The 17,776-nt window shown below is 55.9% G+C and overlaps 1 protein-coding gene across 3 annotated transcripts; it reads right to left on the bottom strand.

Moving 5' to 3' along the window:
* Positions 1-2,335: 2,335 nt before the first annotated feature.
* WRNIP1 (WRN helicase interacting protein 1) lies at positions 2,336-17,518 on the bottom strand. 3 transcript variants are annotated; one of them, XM_060109117.1, is made up of 7 exons: positions 16,610-17,518; positions 14,567-14,758; positions 13,660-13,901; positions 7,621-7,850; positions 4,927-5,082; positions 3,563-3,642; positions 2,336-3,032 (listed from the first exon to the last, which is right to left on the bottom strand). In XM_060109117.1, exons 1-7 carry the CDS (start codon positions 17,345-17,347, stop codon positions 2,739-2,741), a joined length of 1,932 nt encoding a protein of 643 aa, XP_059965100.1. In that variant the 5' UTR covers positions 17,348-17,518; the 3' UTR covers positions 2,336-2,738. The 3 variants fall into 3 exon arrangements, with proteins under 3 accessions (XP_059965100.1, XP_059965102.1, XP_059965101.1); XM_060109119.1 differs by having other exon boundaries at positions 16,652-17,518; XM_060109118.1 differs by having other exon boundaries at positions 2,336-3,014; positions 16,610-17,516.
* Between the last annotated feature and the right edge of the window lie 258 nt (positions 17,519-17,776).

The raw sequence follows: 17,776 nt of genomic DNA, 5'->3' as shown, positions 1-17,776 counted from the left end.
TGCCCCAGCCTCCTTACCCGGAAAATGTGAATAATGGTGCTTAGTTTCCTGGGTTGTTACGAGGATTCAGATAAGTAGTCCCTGCAAAGCGCTGAGAACCAAGCTGGTACCTACCATGACCTCAGTAAACGAAAGCCACCACCAGCTCCTCTTTCACACATACACGCCACACACGACCTGTCACCAAATTTTATTGGCTCGTCCTTCAAGCGCCCTCATCACCAGACCAGCCTTACCATCTCCGCCACCACTGCTTGCGCACCAGCACCTCCCAGGCTTCACAGATGCTGCCTGGCCCTTGGCCGCCCCTCCTCCCTTCTGGCCTGTCTCCGGGTCACAGCACAGGTGACCCTCACGACACCCAAGTCCCACCACATCACTCCTTTGCTAGAAACCCTGAGTAGAAGCCAAGTCTCCCACGACCGAGAAGGCTCCACGCCATCATCTCCCGGTGGTGCCACGATGTGCTCCCGTGCTGGGCCGGCCTCACCGGACACCAAGCCTGTCAGGCACCTTCCTGCTCAGAGCCTGTGGACTCGCCCCTCTGTCCGCCTGGCAGGCTCTCCTCCGGGGCACACTCCCCTCTCGTTCTCGCAGGGGTCTGCTCGGCCACCCGAACGTCTGGACCACACCCCCTCCTGTCTGCGTCCATGCCGGGGCAGCGCTGCTTCCTTAGCACTTATCCCGTTGCCACATTGATATGCTCTTTTCCACGCTGTTTCACGAGCACAGGATTGTTGTCTGTTGTTGTTTGTTCACTTATGTTCCCAACGAGAGCCCAGTGTGAGGCAGGCACTCAGTGTTTATTGAATGAAAAGAAAAGAAACTTTCCCAGAACTCAAAGACCTGAGCTTCCAGACTGAAAGGCTCCACCAAATGCCCAGGAAAATCATCGCAAACTTTCCGACCCCGGGAACAGAGAGAGAAGATTCGCTCAGCCTGCAGAGGTCAAACTTCTCGACAGCAACGTGGGCAAGAGGCAGGCAACTGGCAAACGCTGCCCAACCGAGAACTTATTCCCAAACCATCAGGCAAGTCTGAAGGTAGAGTAAGAGCACTTCCAGACTCTAAAGGTCTAAAATCATCTTGCCTTCCAGGCTCCACGCTCCTTAAAGCGACTGCAGGATCTGCACCACCGCAGCAGAGGGGAGAGCACAGGATCCCGAGGTCAGATGTGACACACGGATGGAGCAAAGGTGCCCAGGAGGGGTCACACCGCGGGGGAGACCACCGACAGACGAGTCGATGGTAGTGTCCTTGGGGAAATGGGGGCCAAACGGCTAGGAAGGAGTTGGAGAAGAATCAGTGAAACGGAGCAGCACCCGAAGGTCCTTCCCCCACGTCCTCAGCCTGCCTTCTGTCTGTGGAAAAACTTTAGGCAAATAAGTTTAATCAGAGAAGTGAGAAAACACAGAAACAGAGAAAAGCGGTCCAACAGGACAAGACAACAGTTTAGTCATTAAGCGAAGTCAAGGCCCCGTAGTTCCTCCTCAAGGGCCACAGGTCATATTCTGAGCCACATCCTGTGAGCCGTCTTGTAGATACCGAAACCCCACCAGGTGGAAGAAGCGAACTGCATGATGACCAGGCTGCAGCCATGACATAAGCTGCCACAATTCTGAGACCTGGCCTCAAGGAAGTGGGAACCAACCGACCCTGGAACTGAAGGCTAACTGCACTTAATCAAGATGACGCCGGTCAGAGCACCGCACGGCCGATATCAAGATGCCCGTCAGAGCTGCCTGTGCTGTTTCTGCGTGGAGCCCCCTCCCTCCACCCATAGAAGCCCTTGCCCCCTGTCAGGGGGGAGTCAGCCTTTGGACACGAGTTCACCCTCCCCCGACCCTGGCTGTTGGATCCAAAATAAAGCAATCTTTCCTTTCCACCAACCTGGCCTCTTTATTGGCTTCTGTACAGTGAGCAGCTGGACCCCACTTTTGGTTACATCAGCAGTCGATACAAAGCAAACGAAGCTCTGTATGTGTGTGTGTGAGATGTGTGTGTGTGCATACGGGGGCATATTTAACTTTAGCAAACACAGAGGCAAAACCGGATATATCATTCAGAAACATGGGGCTTCAAGAGTCTGAAGAAGTGGGGAGGCCCGGGACGGGAGGCTGCTGATTCTTTCAGAGGCCATTTACACAATCCTTCAAAATGGTTAAAAGTTAATTTTCGAAAGATGTACGGACTTCCAAACTTTCCAACGTCACCTATGAAAATTCTTCTTTCACAGCGTTTACCTACCAAAATGTGATGGTGATAGATGTTGGTACCTTGGATCCCAGGTGGAAAAACAGGCAAGAATTGAAGTACTTTGAAATAATTTTATTGGCTCATAAGACCTTTGCATATAAAAAAAATACCCAAAACACTATGCAGTATTAAATCACAATTACATTTTTTTACCAATTGAAACTACCCAGAATATATTTTTTAAAGGAGACAAACCCTACAGAACTGAACTCTGAAATGACATTATGACTTAAATACTATGACAAAATAGATCATCCCTCATAACGTTAATTCATTGCACAGAGCTGCCAGAGCCTTTCATGAGCATAACGTCGCACAGAGTGCAAACGAACACCATTTCGACGCCACACGCTTGGCTGAAGGAACCGGGCCCCGCCCCAGGAACCTTACATCTCTGGCACGAAAGGTCGGCCTGTTGTAACTCCCGCCAGGCCACCCACCAGGTGATCCAGGGCCTCCCCCTCCCCGGCCCAGCCTCCGAGTCAGCACCGCCGCTGCTTAAAGAAATCCACGCCCCTCAGTTCTTCGGGCAGGTAGTCCTGGTCCACGGGCTCGCTGTACACAGGGTTGTACTTGTAGCCCTGGCCGTAGCCTAGATCCTTCATGAGCCTGGTGGGCGCATTGCGCAGGTGCAGGGGGACGGGGGGCAGGGGCCCCTGGTGGTTCCGCAGGCAGGCCTTGACGTTGCTGTAGGCGCTGTACACCTCGACCGACTTCGGGGCTCGGGCCAAATAGACGACGCACTGGGCCAGGAGCACCTGGGCAAGAGGGCACCACTGTCACGGAGGCGCCGCCTCTGGTTAGTTCTGAGAAGAGCCCCCGCCCCCACCCCCGCCCCCAGGCTTTTACTCCCCCGCTTTGCCCACAGTCTGGATCACCTAGGACAGAAAGAAGACATTCCTGCTTGAGGCGAGAGGCTGAACCAGACCACTGGTTTTCTTTTCTTTTTTTTAAACTGAAAGAACTTTTTATTATATGAAATTTTTCTTGAAACCCGAATATATAAAGCTAAGCAGGAGTGGCTCTGTTTGTGGGTGAACGTGCAGAGATTTCCTGTTCAGCCCCTCTGACACTTCTGTCCCCAGGAAACCCTGGGCACCTCCTCGGCACTCAGGACTCCCCCAGTTTGAACACATGACCCTGCTGACACCTGGGGTCCCCTCTCTAGAGTCTTAAGCTTCTAAGATGTGAGTGAGAAAGACAAGCAGCTTCTTCAGTGGCCCAGGCACCCACGGTGAGAGACCACGAAGGGACACAGCGTGAGAGCAAGGGACCGATCTGCAAAGAATGGAGCGGGTTCCCTTACCTCGCACTCGGGCATGCCTATCAAGTGACAGCCTTGGTAGGCAGCGACTGCTTGTGTTAATGCAGACGGGTCGGCCAGACCTGCCACACACACAGAGACAAAGGCACGTGTAAGTCATAACGCACACCCTCATCCTGACCCATCACTGCCTGCAGACTTTGGCCAAAAGAAATCCACTCAGCAAAATCTGATCTCATTAGCTTACTCGAGACATTTACTGAGTGGTTACTGTGCAGTGTCAAGAATTGTCTCCTCACGGACAAAAACTCTACATCTAGTAGGAGAAACAGGAGACTACGTACGACCCACATACGGAGCAGAGGCCGTGAAGACAGTCACAAGGATGGACGCGGTAAAAGCAGGACATTTACTAACACCAAAGAAAGGGAAAGCTTTCTGGTCGTTTTCTTTAAATAGTGTCCAGAATCTTCCATCTCTTTCTCAGGAGCTGTCTGATGGAACCAGAACACCTGACTGCAAAGCAAATTTAAAATGTTTCTTTTGGGCCTCCCTGGTGGCGCAGTGGTTGAGAGTCCGCCTGCCGATGCAGGGGATACGGGTTCGTGCCCCGGTCTGGGAGGATCCCATATGCCGCGGAGCGGCTGGGCCCGTGAGCCATGGCCGCTGGGCTTGCGCATCCGGAGCCTGTGCTCCGCAACGGGAGAGGCCACAACAGTGAGAGGCCCGCATACAGCAAAAAGAAAAAAAAAAAAATGTTTCTTTTATCTCAACACAGGCACCTCAGAGACATTGTGGGTTTGGTTCCAGACCACTGCAATAAAGTGAATACCGCAATAAAGCAAGTCGCATGAAATGTTTGGTTTCCCAGTGCGTATACAGGTTACGTTTACACTCTACCATCACCAACAGCATTCTGTCTAAAAATACTTTACTGCTAAAAAAACGCTAACCATCCTCTGAGCCTTCAGTGGCATCAAAGATGACTTATCACAGATCTCCATAACAAAAATATAACGGAGATGAAGAAGTGTGAAATATGAGAACTACTGAAGTGTGACACAGACCCCACGGGAGCAGCTGCCGTGGGAAAAAGGGTGCTGCCAGACCCACGTGACGCAGGGTTGCCACAAGCCTTCACTTTGTAAACAACACACTACCTGTGACATGCAGCCAAGTGCAGATGAAATGAGGGGCCTGTCCTCCTGCGCGGCCCCCACCGCAGAGGCAACAGAAAACGGTGACTTTGGGAGACAAACACCCCGAGCACAACCCCCTCCCCGGGAATAAGCGGCTGGGTTCACACTGGCTCTCCTCCTCCTCCCCACCTGCCCCACACAGAGCCAAGAGATTCCCAGGCCGAAAGGCAGCAGCATCCCTGGGCCCCGGGCCCCCCCGTCACTCACCCACGTCCTCGCTGGCAAACCTCACGAGCCGCCGGGCCACGTACAGCGGGTCCTCGCCCCCCTCCAGCATGCGCCCCAGCCAGTAGAGGGAGGCGCTCGGGTCCGAGCCCCGCATGGACTTGTGCAGCGCGGAGATGCAGTTGTAATGCTCGTCTCCTGGACACCAAAGAGCACGGCTCAGCCTCGGCGGGACGCGGGGTCTGCCGCTCACACGCATCCGAGCCGCACGCTGCTCTCGCTCGGCTGACTTCAAGGAAGCCTGAACTAGTGAGGGGCCCAGGAAGGCCTGAGGAGAGCGAGGTCTGACAGCCGCCCTCAAGCGGCCCGGCGACCGGTGTGGGACGCTGAGCCTGGATGTGGGCAGGACCGGCAGCGCAGGCCCGGCCGACCCGCGGACACGGAGGACGCGGGAGAGCTCTGCACCGCTCGCCCCGTCAAGGGCGAGCGAGGAGACGGCCCTGAGCCTCCCCCGCGGCACAGGTCCTCGGGTCCCACACTTCTACTAGGTCCATGATGAAGGCAACACGGTCGAGGCCACGGGCTCTGGAGCCAGGCGGCCGGGGTTTAAATGCCAAGCGCGCCGGCCACGTGACCGTGGGCAAGTCTGACCCCGTCTGTGTCTTGGTCCCTCACCTGTAGAATGGGTGCAAGACCAGCTAGCTCACGGGCTGTATTCGTAACGTCTGCCAGGCACAGGGCAGGCACTGTAAGAACGCGCGTGAGTTACACGTTCTACGCTAGCATCTATTTCTGCTTTTACCGTACACCACTTTATAGCCTAGAATTCCACACTACCTGTGTAGAGCCTCAACCTCAACACAGGGCAGAGAACTTGTTCTCATTTGGAAATCTCTTCCCTCTGACACAGAAATATCTGAGCTAGCTACCGAATCCCACAGGTGGGTAACTATATGCTAGATGACATGAAAAGAAATAATTAAAATCCTGGGGGGGGTGGTCTTTGTCTCAGCAGTTACGAAAAAGGCCAAGAGTACCAGTAAGCAGGTTCCAGGGCGAGGCCTCTATCATCCGTATTTATAGAACAAAGCCTGTGAGAGGAGGATTCTCTAGGATCTGAAGTGTATCTGTGTCTGCCGACCCGCCGTGGGGGGGAGGTGACAGCGGGAGCGGCACCAAGGGGAAGGCTTCTAGAACGTGCGGGTTCTCAAGGCCTGGCCCAGGCGGGCAGCACAGCGCTGTGGAGAACGGGGGTCCCCGTCGTGCGTGGCTCCCCGTGATGGAACGTGACCCCGAGAAGCAGGAACCCCTGGCTGGGATGTGTCTGACAGTGCGCGTGCACGTGTGTGTGTGTGTGTGTGTGTGCGCGCGCGTGCGTAGGTATGTGCTGCAGGGGTGAGGCTGGGGACCGTGGGGCGGGCTGGCGTGCAGGCAACACCAACACGGGGGAAGGTCCTGTCCTCAGAACCTGTCAGACTTGGATCTGAGGATGAGTTTTAGCACTTGCTTTGTGAACTCAGGCTTTGCCATCTGTGAAGTGGGGCAACATTAATAGTTACCTACCACCTAAGGTTGTTTTGAAAATTAAAAGACAAACGTCCACGTTAGCTACCGTTACGTTAGACGGCAGCGCTCTGGTTTCTAACTGACAGGCTGACGACAGGTGAGAGCAGGTCCAGTGGGTCCCGTCAGAACGCAGCATCACCTTAGGACAACCACAAGGGAGAAAGACCAGAGCCCCCAGGAACAACGGGAGTCCAGCACGGGGGCGTATTTCTACCTCTGGAAATTTTACATTCCGTTCACATCTCCAATCCTTGCACTTGGCCAAAGCGAAGCAATGCTCTACACCCAGAACGTTTTACTGTTCAGATTTTCTGAGCATTCATACAACTTCGGGGCACAAAGTGCTGGGGGCTGAGATGCCTGGGCTGCATTGGGACGTAGACGGGAGCGGCCATGACAGGCCTCCAGCATGTCCCTAGTGCCCCCAGTCGGCTGAGGCGCTTCCCAGAGGTCACACGGCCCGCTCGGTGCCCTCATCAGGAGGCCATGCCCGGAACCAGTCATTGCCAAGCTTCCCCCACGGCCCGCCCTGGCCAGTAGAAGGAGCTTCCATCACCAAGAAGCACCTGGAAGCACTGCAGACACGGCACACAGAGTGACAGCTCGAGCCATCAGCTTCCTTTCAAAGGTGTAGAAAACTACTCCGGTTCCTGCCGTGTGACTGCCGAGAATCGCACAGACCCAAGTCTACCCTATGGCCTCATCTGCAGTAGACTCTCTTCAGCACCCGCGTCTTTTATAAAAAGACACAAACGTGCTGTGCGTACGACATTTAATATTGCCAGGTCAGGAATTTAATAAGAGCTGGTATCGTATTTGGTACCTGTAAATACGGTTCTATGAAAACAGATAAATACACACGTCAACTTTAATTTTTTAAAAAGCTATTATGAAATAAAAGCACCAAGTTCTGTGTAAACTTAATTTTTTGCAGAGACTCTAAGAATTAAGGATTCTAACTCTCACTTAGCTAACTCTAACTAAACTGAGCTTCTGAAATTAGAGGCGCACCCCACTTCCCGCAATTTCACACCCGCTCTCATCAGGGCCGCCCTGCTCTGCACCCAAGGAATCGGGAAGCAGGTCTGTGACACGAGGCTCTGGGCGGGAGGCGCCTCTACGACCGACACGGAGCTGCCCGGGGGCCGCACGGCTCGGGCGGTCACTCACCTGCTCGGTCGTACAGGAGGTGAGAGCGCTGGAGGCCTTCCTTCACGTCGCTCTCGGTGACCAGCACGCGGCCGGGAGGGTAGCTCTGCCCGCTCTTCTTCCCGAACGCCTTCCTGGCGCTCAGCCTGGCCAGCACCGCCAGCTGCAGCCCGTTCAGCCCGGCCCGTGCGTCCCCGTCGCTCAGGCGGGCCAGCGTGTCCACTGCCTTGTCCTCTAGGAACACGGAGGGCCTGCAACACCACCGGGAGCGTGTCACGCTGGGGGGACGCGCTCACCCCGCAGCACTCTGTGACCTTTTGTCCCCGCAAGGCCACTAACGAGCCACCCGAGGTTCAAGCCTCTGCCCTGGATCCCAAACCACTGTGTTAAAGCGGGTCCACGGTGTCACGCGGGTCGGCATCATCAAGACTGAGAACTGCCTCGCCCTGGAGTCGCGAGGTGATTTCACTGGATCGTCTGCCCTCTGCATCTGCGGGTTCCGCGTCCACGGATTCAACTAGCCTCGGATGGAAAATGTCAGGGGGAAAGATTCCAGATAGTTCCAAAAGGCACAGCTTGAATCTGTTGCATACCAACGACTATTTACAAAGCACTCACAACATATTAACAACAATCTACGTGTCATTTACATTGTGTTAGGTATTATAAGTCCTCTAGAGATGATCTGAAGTATGTGGGTGTGCTCAGGTCCTATGCAAACACTACGCCACTTTGCGGAAGGGACCTGAGCGTCCGCCACCCTCGGATTTTGGTATCTGTTGGGGCAGGGGCCCTGGAACCATTCCCCCGCAGATACCGAGTGGCAACTACATAGGCATACACATGTCCCTTATTTTACAAACAACCCACCAGGTCCCCCGTTCCTCTGGGCACAGCAGGACCCAGAAGCAGGGCTCTGGGACTTAGGCCTGGGGCATGCTGCCATGGGGGTACTAAGCACATGCGGGCCTTCGTAAAGGAGGTCTAACTATGACTCCTTTTCGACTCTAACTGAACTACATTTCCTATTCCCAGTCTAGTCACACAAGATATGTGACACATCTAGTTACCTAGAGGGATCTTACTCTTCCCAGCTAGGTGCCAGCTGCGCATGCGCAAAGCAAAAAAATAACTGTTCAAAGTTACGGCTCACCCGTGTCATCGGCAACCTTCATCAGCTGCTTGGAAAAAAGCTCCTAGGCAGCCACCGGGCTGTGCCAAGGCGGGGAGTGGGAGGTGGCCACCAAAGGGGCCCAGCTTGTCTACGGAGGTCCATCCAGAGTTCCTGACCACACACCCATCCCCCACCTCGCTTTGGGGAACAGCCTGAACAATCCCAATCTGCACCTCACACTCCCTGACGATCCCAAGCCACTGCTCTCACTCATCTCCCTGCTCCCTCACCAAAGGCAAGCCTTCCGGGGACCGCCTCCCACCCCAGGGATTAGCTGCGCTGTGAGTGACTCTCCCAGGACTCCTCACAGCTGCCTGGGCCCCAGAGCTGTGGCAACAGCCTGCAGGCCCACCCTCTTCCCTTCCTGATCAGACACTCACCACACACACCGAGGCCACCTCACTGGCTCTTTGTAAAGCTGATGGCCCGTTTCTGCAGCAGAGTTTTTTTTTTTTTTTTTTGCGGTACGCGGGCCTCCCACGGCTGTGGCCTCTCCCGTTGCGGAGCACAGGCTCCGGACGCACAGGCTCAGTGACCATGGCTCACGGGCCCAGCCGCTCCGCGGCATGTGGGATCCTCCCAGACCGGGGCACGAACCCGTGTCCCCTGCATCGGCAGGCGGACTCTCAACCACTGCACCACCAGGGAAGCCCTGAAGGAGATTTCTGATGATTTGGAAAAAACTAGACAACCCACACTAAAGAGAATGTGTTGCACGGGCCCACATCAGAGTGGGTGTGGCAGCCCAGGTATGCCTAAGAGGGAGGGCAGTCGGGGCTTGGTGATGGCACCTCATCTGTGTGTGTGTGTGTATACGTATGTGCATGTGTGTATGCGTGTATACATGTATGTGTACGTGTGTGTACACGCGTGTATACACGCGCCTGTGTTTTTGAGGGGGGCAGGGAGACCCACAGGGCCTGAACATCTCATCTCAGAACTAATAAAAGCAACGCTTTCCATGTCCTTGGAAGGCTTCCTAGCAACCAAGAGCCCGCAGGGCCATCTGTAGGAGGAAAGGGATCGAGCCGGAGCCCTGAGTGAGCGTCACCTGGAGCCGGGCCATCTGGTGGTGACACGCCGTCTCTCCACCCCCCGCCACTGCCGGGCCGCGAGGACAGGAATCATGTTTCATTCTTTATGCCCGGTGCCCGGTGGGCGTCAGGCACTCCGCATCTGCACAACGAACGGACTAACTTCAATTTTCCCACAATCTCAGAGTGACACGTGTATATTTAAACATGGTGACACACGGAAAGTACAGAAGCACCAAAACCATAAAAACCCCTCATCCGTCCACCTAGAGAACAGCAGCTACCAGGTCATCTGCTGGATCTCCTCTGTGGGCCGTCCACCCGTGTCTCTATCTACCTCACCGGACCTGGGTGGTGTGACCTGCAGCTCCGGACACACCGGGTGGCAGATAGAGCCTTCTGAACACCTTGTGAATTTCTATCCTATAAATATCCAGTCTCGTTTTTAAAACAAAATTGGGGTCATACCACATAGCGTTTGCAATCTTACTAAAAAAAATATGATTTTGAAATACAAGCAAGCTACTCAGAACTCTTAATATTACTTTTTTACCAAATGGGATTATAAACAATGTCAACACTGGCAACAAAGGGGTAAAGTCACCTGTCGCTCTGCCACCTTCAGATCAGGGCTCTGGTGCACGTACCTCCCTCCTGTGTGACTGTTCACCGGATGCACCGAGAGGCATGAAGTGCTTTGGGGCAGAGAACAGACAGGCGGGTGGCCTCACAGCCCAGCCCTCCCGCTGCTCCCGCGTTTCCATGCCCCCTCATGGGCCTCGCTCATTCTGAGAAGCCGACTAGCAGACTGTGAGTTAGCCTTTAAAAATGGAGATGAGTTTTACGTGGGTGGAAAAGGAACTCCTTCCTTCGCTGTTTAGACTCTTAACCAAAGTCCACACCGTTCCACTGTCATCCTGTCCATCAGGTCTGGAGTCAGGGGGACAGGAGGGCGCCCACCCCGGCCCCCAGTGCTCCACAGCCCCTCTTCCATGTGAGCCACACTCCAATTTCAGCCCCGTCCAAAATGAGTCTTTGTAAACACAAACGAATCTGTCAGCACCTGGGCTCCACTAGCCGAGGTGCCACTCGGGACGGTCACGCGCCAGGTCTCTGATGGGAACTGGCTGCACAGGACGGCCAGAGGTCCCTGCCACCGCCAGTCCATCCCAACCCCGCTGACTCCAGCCGGCTTCTGAAGAGGAATAAATGCGCCAGAACACCTTGAGATCTCAGCAGAGGGAACGGAGGAGGGTCACGCGAGAACAGAGGCCGGGACGTGTGCACCGCCCCTGGCAAAACTCCTCAACAAACAGCCACTACTGCACAGATCACGTGGACAGTGCCCCGGCTCAAGAGTTTAAGGCTACTGTAAAACGGAAGCATACACTTTTACAATGTTTTTCATTTGGAAGTAACTTTCCAAAGTCATAAAAGAATTAAATGAGGCACAATCTACCTTGGGGATAGAGTGCCTGAAATTGCACAGCATCCCACAGAGAAATAAGCAATAGACTGTAAGTTATATCTTTATAATGTGATTTAAAAAACTGTTCCATAATAAGGGAAAAAATGGTTTAAGTGCACTGGGAAAGATCACATTCCAAAGTAATGAGACCCAGAGAGGAAGGAAGTGACAGCCTCGTCCTCTAGCTGGAGAGCAGCATGTGGTCTGAGCCGGAACCTGGGCGCGTACGGCAAGGCCTGCTCCCTCCTTCCCCCTTTCCTTCCAAGGCCTGCATCTTTCTGCACCTTGTTTTCCTGCAATCTGGAGGATTCTACAGCTGGATGTCTAAGCTGCAGGAGGAGTGAAGTAAGTGAAAACGCGCGTGTTATTTCATGCAGAACAGAAGCACATATGTGGCTCAGTTAACCGCTCCCTGAAGGACGAAACAACGCTCTGTGGCTCTAAGGAAAAGGAACACTCCACGGTCAGGGTAACAAGAGCGACGTGTGTCACGTTACAGAGAACTTTCCTAAAATCCAGGTGTGTGGATCTCAGCACAGATTTACTGACTCCACAGCCTCCAGGGCCTGACCCCGGGCACATGCCTTTTCAAACTGTATCCCTGGTAAGTGTGACGTGCAGATCTGGTCAAAAGACACAACTGCTAAATTACATATGGAAGCCTTTGGTTCCTAATCCTTTACAAATTAACACAGTCTGCCTGGACACGAAGAAGCACAGAGAAAGGTCAGAATGTTAATACTTAGCACTTTCACTCAGTACCAAGGAGGTACTAAGTAACTCTTTGAACTTCAGGCTCCTTCTTCCAACTGGGTTAGAAGCACGCTTTCAAAATCCAGCTCCATCATTCAAGCTGTGTGATCTGGGGCACATGACTCGGCCTTTTTGTGTCTCAGCCTCCTGAGCAAGTGACCTATGACGTCTCCCAACTTAACTTCTTGTCAGAACTGCTAACAAGCAGACCCACGAGCTCAGCCTGATCATCTCCACTCTGCCTGCTGCCCTGGTCCTCATTTCACTTCAACTACGGCGCGGCAGTGATGGGGGGAGGGGATAACCTGACAGTCATCCCATGAAATACTGATGTGAATAAAATAAATAAATTACCCTAGATAAATAAAAAAGTGGGATAGAAAGTTGTAGACATATACCGACAACCAGTACATGCACGAAAAACACACACACACAAGTCAGGATTTTTTCCCCTCTCAATTTCCCTTTATCACTTGGTTCTGTGAGTCTGCAGTGGATGTGCTGCTTGGAGGAAAGCTGGACTGGATGCGCAGAGCGGGCAGCAGCCCTGCAGACCCCGGCGCACGCCCCGCACACAGAGGCCCCTCCCTGAGCTTCCACCACGGGTGGCGGTCCCGCCTCAGCTCTACCCTAAAGCCACGCGACCTGGGTGCTGATGGGGTCCTCAGCCGCGTCCAGGGCTCTCACAAGGCACCACATAGCTCCTCCGGCATCCAAGACAGGAGCGAGCTTCGGAGGCCGGACACACGGGGAGGGCGAGCTGAAACCTAAGCCCTGAGCCTAAAATTCGGTCTTGTGCTTTAATCCTCACAGAAGAGCGGCTCCAGAGCAGTGGGGGTGAGGGTGGAGGCACCAGCTTCCCAGCAGATGGGCCTCGCCCCCCACCGTTATGGCTGCTGACGCGGGACCCTGGGGCAGCTGAGGAATACGCCCTAATACAAATAAGGGAAAACCTCTGCCCCAAGTAACCCAGCCAATCATCCACGATACACACCCCGTGCATCACGCAGCTCTCACAATACAGAAAGAGATCACCAAGAGGAAAGGGATAGCCTTGAATGCATCATTTTCAGTTAAAATTTCTTTACTTTCACGGAACTGAGTTTGACTTCTAGAGTGCTCAAACATCATCCTAAAAAGACTTAAGGAGTTTTATGGTAATGTTTATACTAATTCTTAGTGTCTTAAAAAGAAAAAAACCTGCAGGAACAGGAAATTGGGATCTGAGCATAAACTTCAAAAGATTCGTAAGGTAAGTCTATCCTGTGAAGTAAATAATCAATGAGGCTTCTCATGGTCGGTCTTCCAAGCCTTAAAAAAGAAGTGTGCTAGGAAAAGACCCAAATCTGTCAGCACAAAAGCAAACACCCAAGAACTAAAGTAAGGGGCTAAGCAGTTAAAGCTGGAAGAACTACAGATGAGCCCACGATGGTCTCTAACTCGCATGTGAAAAGCCAGGAACCCTCTGCAGAGACAGAGCCACACCTGTCTGCCCGTCTGTAACCCAGCACTTCCCTCCTCCATTCCCGTCTCTCCTAGGAGGACATTTCTCCACCCTGCCCCTCCGGCCCCAGCCCGGGATTCTCCGGGAGGTGCTGCCCCAGGGGCCTGCCGGAGCCGGAGTCACTTACTCAGAGCCGGTGTTGCTGCCATGGCCCAGAGGGTCGGCAGGGCGGCTGGAGTCCAGGACGTGGATCCCCAGGGAGTTGATCGCCCGCATCAAGACAGTCACCAGAGCCTCCACCGGAAGCTTCTCGAGAACGATAACCCGGCAGCGGCTCAGCAGAGCAGCGTTGACCTGGAAGGAGGGGTTCTCCGTGGTCGCCCCAATCAGCGTGATGGTTCCACACTCCACGTGAGGAAGGAACGTGTCCTGATCGTGGAGGAAAACAAAAGAAATTGACCCCCGTCTACAACCTGCAGGATCCTGGGTAAGTCAGCTGTTCCTTCCTTTTCTTAATTCTGAGTTCAGGGTTAGGTTAGGAACTTAGACTGCTCACTGTGAGTCCTGATGTTTAAACGTTTATGAGGGCCTCCCTGGTGGCGCAGTGGTTGAGAGTCCGCCTGTCGATGCAAGGGATACGGGTTCGTGCCCCGATCTGGGAGGATCCCATATGCCGCGGAGCGGCTGGGCCCGTGAGCCATGGCCGCTGGGCCTGCGCATCCGGAGCCTGTGCTCCGCAACGGGAGAGGCCACGACAGTGAGAGGCCCGCATACCGCAAAAAAAAAAAAAAAAAAAAAAAAGTTTATGGAAAGTGGAAGCTTGACCCAAAGTGGCTTTTCTGATATGTATAGCTCAGAGGTATACCAACAATTTCATTTATCCGATAGAGGAAGCATTTTCTGGTCACCAAAAAAAAAACGCTAAGAAAAAGTGAGGACACAGGCATAGAGGAGAAGGGCTGAGGGTCGAGGCTTCTGCAGACGGAGAGTTACCGTCACCCCCCGCCCCGAGCATTTATGCAGTGACCTCACGGGCTTTACACTCAAGTCAGCATTCACAAGGACCAAAAGAAAGTAAAAAGAAGTGAACATACCTGCTGGGACTTATTGAACCGATGAATCTCGTCAATAAAAAGGATGGTTTTCCTCTTGAAAAAGCGCTTCTCGTTCTGAGCTTGTTTGATGACGTCGCGCACGTCGGTTGTCTTGGCGCTGGTCGCCGACAACGTCACGAACCTCACGCTGTGTTTCTTGCTGTTGTTAGCTATGATGTGGGCCAGCGTGGTCTGCGACAGAGGGCAGAGCGTGGAAGCTGATGAGATGGAGGGACGCGCACCCAGGCTGCTGGAGCAGCCGCCGCAGCGTTTACCCGCAGCCTGGACGCTGAGGCGCGCTCGGCAGCAGATACGATCAGACACAGCGCAGCGCGCTTCCAAACGTGGAAAAGAATGTTACAAAGAAAACAGAAAGCAGCTGAAAGTTCGGCCGATCCTGATCGCCTCTCCTTCGTGTCCAACCCCATCTGATGCCTTCCTGGGGACGCTAAGGTCTCTGGAACCCCCGGAAAGAGCGGCCACCTTGAGGCAGCGGAGCCTGGCGACAGCGGTGACCTCTCCCAGCCAAGGAAACAGCACCACCGACGGGTGAGGGGCAGACCCACGGGGCTGGCTGGGCCACATCCGAAAGCTCCGCAGGGCAGCTCGGAAAAGGAGAGCCGGCCCTTGAACTGAGAGGCCAATGACGACCGCCGGCGCTCAGGGCGACCCCCGCCCCGTGGGACTGTCCACTGAGGGACAGAGATGGAACAGCAGCACTGCGACCCTGTCGGCGCTTCCCGGAAAGCGATGCTCAGCGCCTGGCGTTCAGTGGGTGCTTGATAAACACACACACGCTATTATTAACTTTATTATTACTGTCAGCAGTGAAGTATAGCGGTTAAGGATGGAGGTAAAGAAAAACGGAAGACTGTGTCGTGAGAGGCAAATGTGCTCCTGAATGAGTGGGAAAGGGGCGTGCTATGTTCTGAAAGTCGCACAGCATCGTCACGCGCTGCGGCTGCTCCTCAGCAAGCCCAGCCTCAGGCCACACCTGCCTCGCTTGTGACCGGTGACCCACCACTACGCTGCACAGCTCGGCCCACCGGCTCTCTTGCCAGGCATCTGCCGCGAGCGCCCCGCCCTCCACAGGGGCGTTTCTCCTGCCATCTGCCTCAACGCCCTCCACCTGATTCGCTGTTCTGACCGTCTTAAGAGCTCTAGGGACTCACTAAGAACGCTACCGCGTGGTGCCATGCTTCCGGGGTCAACTCTGATGGCTCCTGGCTTCAGAAAAGCTCCAGTGCAAACAAGAAGGCACACCACGAGCAGGACTCACTCTAGGAACTGGAATAAACGGAGATGCGACTAAGCTGTGGGAGACGAAGTTGAAAAGAACAACTGGAGAAAATCCGTAAAAGGCCTCGTGCGCTGAGGGGTCTGGACCCGCTCACGGCTCTGAGCCCCTTCGCGCCTCGTCCTGGGCTTTGCTTTTCGCTCCCTGGTGCTGCTTCTCCTCCCTTTCCCTGAAGACAGGAAAATATGTATTTCAGCACCTCCTCGCTTTCTCTTTTTTCCGTCCTAGCTCCTGCCTCCTTAGGGCTCCTTCCCCGTCTCCCCAGCGCTCTTTCAGTGACGTGTTCTCTAGACCCCAACATCCTAAGTGCCCTCCTCTGGGCTTGTGCCCGCCCCTAAGAAAGCACTGGCCACCAAGATGCACCGATGTTGCTGCTTTAAAGGACAAGCCATCCTAAGGACAGTTATGGAAACGGTGGATGAAGGCGGCTCGCAGGGGGAAGGAGTTCTCCCGTCAGTCCTGTTAAGCGAGCACAGTCTCAAGCTTTAACGAAGACCCGTCTGCTGAAAAAACCAACGGCTACAAGGAGCCGGAAACAGCACAACACAAATTCTACAATTCCCGACTGCTGGCTGCACACCTGACTCCACCCGCCCCCGGAATAGGGTGGACCACGGCTCTGGGCGGCCCGCCACGGGGGTCCCCCGATTCCCGCGCACCCCCCGCATTCAGACACCTTCACTGTTAACACCCGGAGAACGCGCCTGCGGCCCGGGGGGTGCTGCGGGGCGGGCGGACGCGCTCACCTTGCCGCAGCCCGGCGGCCCCCACAGGATGAGCGAGGGTACCTCGTTGGCCTCGAGCAGCGAGCGCAGCAGCGTCTCGGGCCCCACAGCGCGGCCCTGCCCCACGAAGTCCTGCAGCGCGTCGGGCCGCATCGTGTCGGCCAGCGGCTTCCCCTGCAGCAGCTGCCGCACCTCCTCGGCCGCGGGGGCCCGGGCGTGCGGGCGGCCGCCCGGGGCCTCGAAGGCGGCGGCGGCGTCCGCGTCCCAGCGGCCCGCGTCGTCCTCGCCGTCCGCGTCGCCCGCCGCCTCCTCCTCCTCCGGTGCCTCCGCCTCGTCCCAGCTCCGCGGGGACGCGCTGCCCGCCGCCGCCGCCGGCCGCTGCCCCGCGCCCTTCCCGCCGGGGCTGCCGGGCCGCGCCACCGGGAAGTCGGGGATGAGCCGCGCGCCGCTGGGCGTGGGCGGCGCGTCGTAGCTCTCGCGGCTCTCGGTCTCGCCGCCGTCGTCCGGCTCCTCGGCCTCGCCCTCGCTGCTCTCGGCCGCCGTCGGCGTGGCCGGCTGCTTGAGCGCGGAGCTCTCGGACGGCCGGCGCCGCTTGGCGCGGGGCGGCGCGGGCTCCGCGTGGCCCGCCGGGTGCAGCAGCAGGCAGCGGTCCAGGTGCGAGTTGATGTGCGCGGCGGGCATGGTCTGCTGGCACACGGGGCACTGCACCCGGTGCAGTTGCGCCAGGAACGGGTCGTCCTCGGGCCCGCTCACCTCCATGGCGGCCGCCGCGCTAGGCCCCGCGCCGCGCGACCCTCGCTCGGGGAGGCGGCAGGACGCGAGCGGGCCGGCGGAGGGCGCCGCTCATGCCTCACGTCCGGACTGCCCGCGTCGGCCCGCCCTCGGCCGGAGGCCCCGGCGCCTCGCGCGGCGCGCCGGGAAGCGGAGTCCGCGGCCCCTCGCCCGGCAGCCGCTGGCAACGGCCCGCGCGGCCTGACGGGAAACGTAGTCCGCGGCCGCTCGCAACGGTTCGCGCGGCCTGTCGGGAAGTGTAGTCCACGGAGGTTCGCCTGGCCGCCGCGGGCAACATCTCGCGCGGCCTGTCGGGAAGTGTAGTCCGTGGACGGTCTCTCGGCTGCAGTGCGTTCCCTTCCGGCCGTCATCGCGAGAGGCCAGCGGGTTGCGCGTGCGCAGGCCTGTCCTCCGTGG

Source organism: Mesoplodon densirostris, chromosome 10 (assembly GCF_025265405.1).
Source record: "Mesoplodon densirostris isolate mMesDen1 chromosome 10, mMesDen1 primary haplotype, whole genome shotgun sequence".
NCBI classification, from domain to species: Eukaryota; Metazoa; Chordata; class Mammalia; order Artiodactyla; family Ziphiidae; genus Mesoplodon; species Mesoplodon densirostris.
Note: the sequence above shows the minus strand (reverse complement) of the source record. Positions and strands in the feature narration are given on the sequence as shown.

Coding starts and splice junctions, on each gene's coding strand:
- WRNIP1 (XM_060109117.1), bottom strand. CDS start 17,347: ATGGAGGTGAGCGGGCCCGAGGACGACCCGTTCCTGGCGCAACTGCAC. Junction 13,902..14,566: donor GGTTCAATAAGTCCCAGCAG/GTATGTTCACTT, acceptor CTCCACGATCAG/GACACGTTCCTTCCTCACGT. Junction 7,851..13,659: donor GGCAGCAACACCGGCTCTGA/GTAAGTGACTCC, acceptor GTGGTGTTGCAG/GCCCTCCGTGTTCCTAGAGG.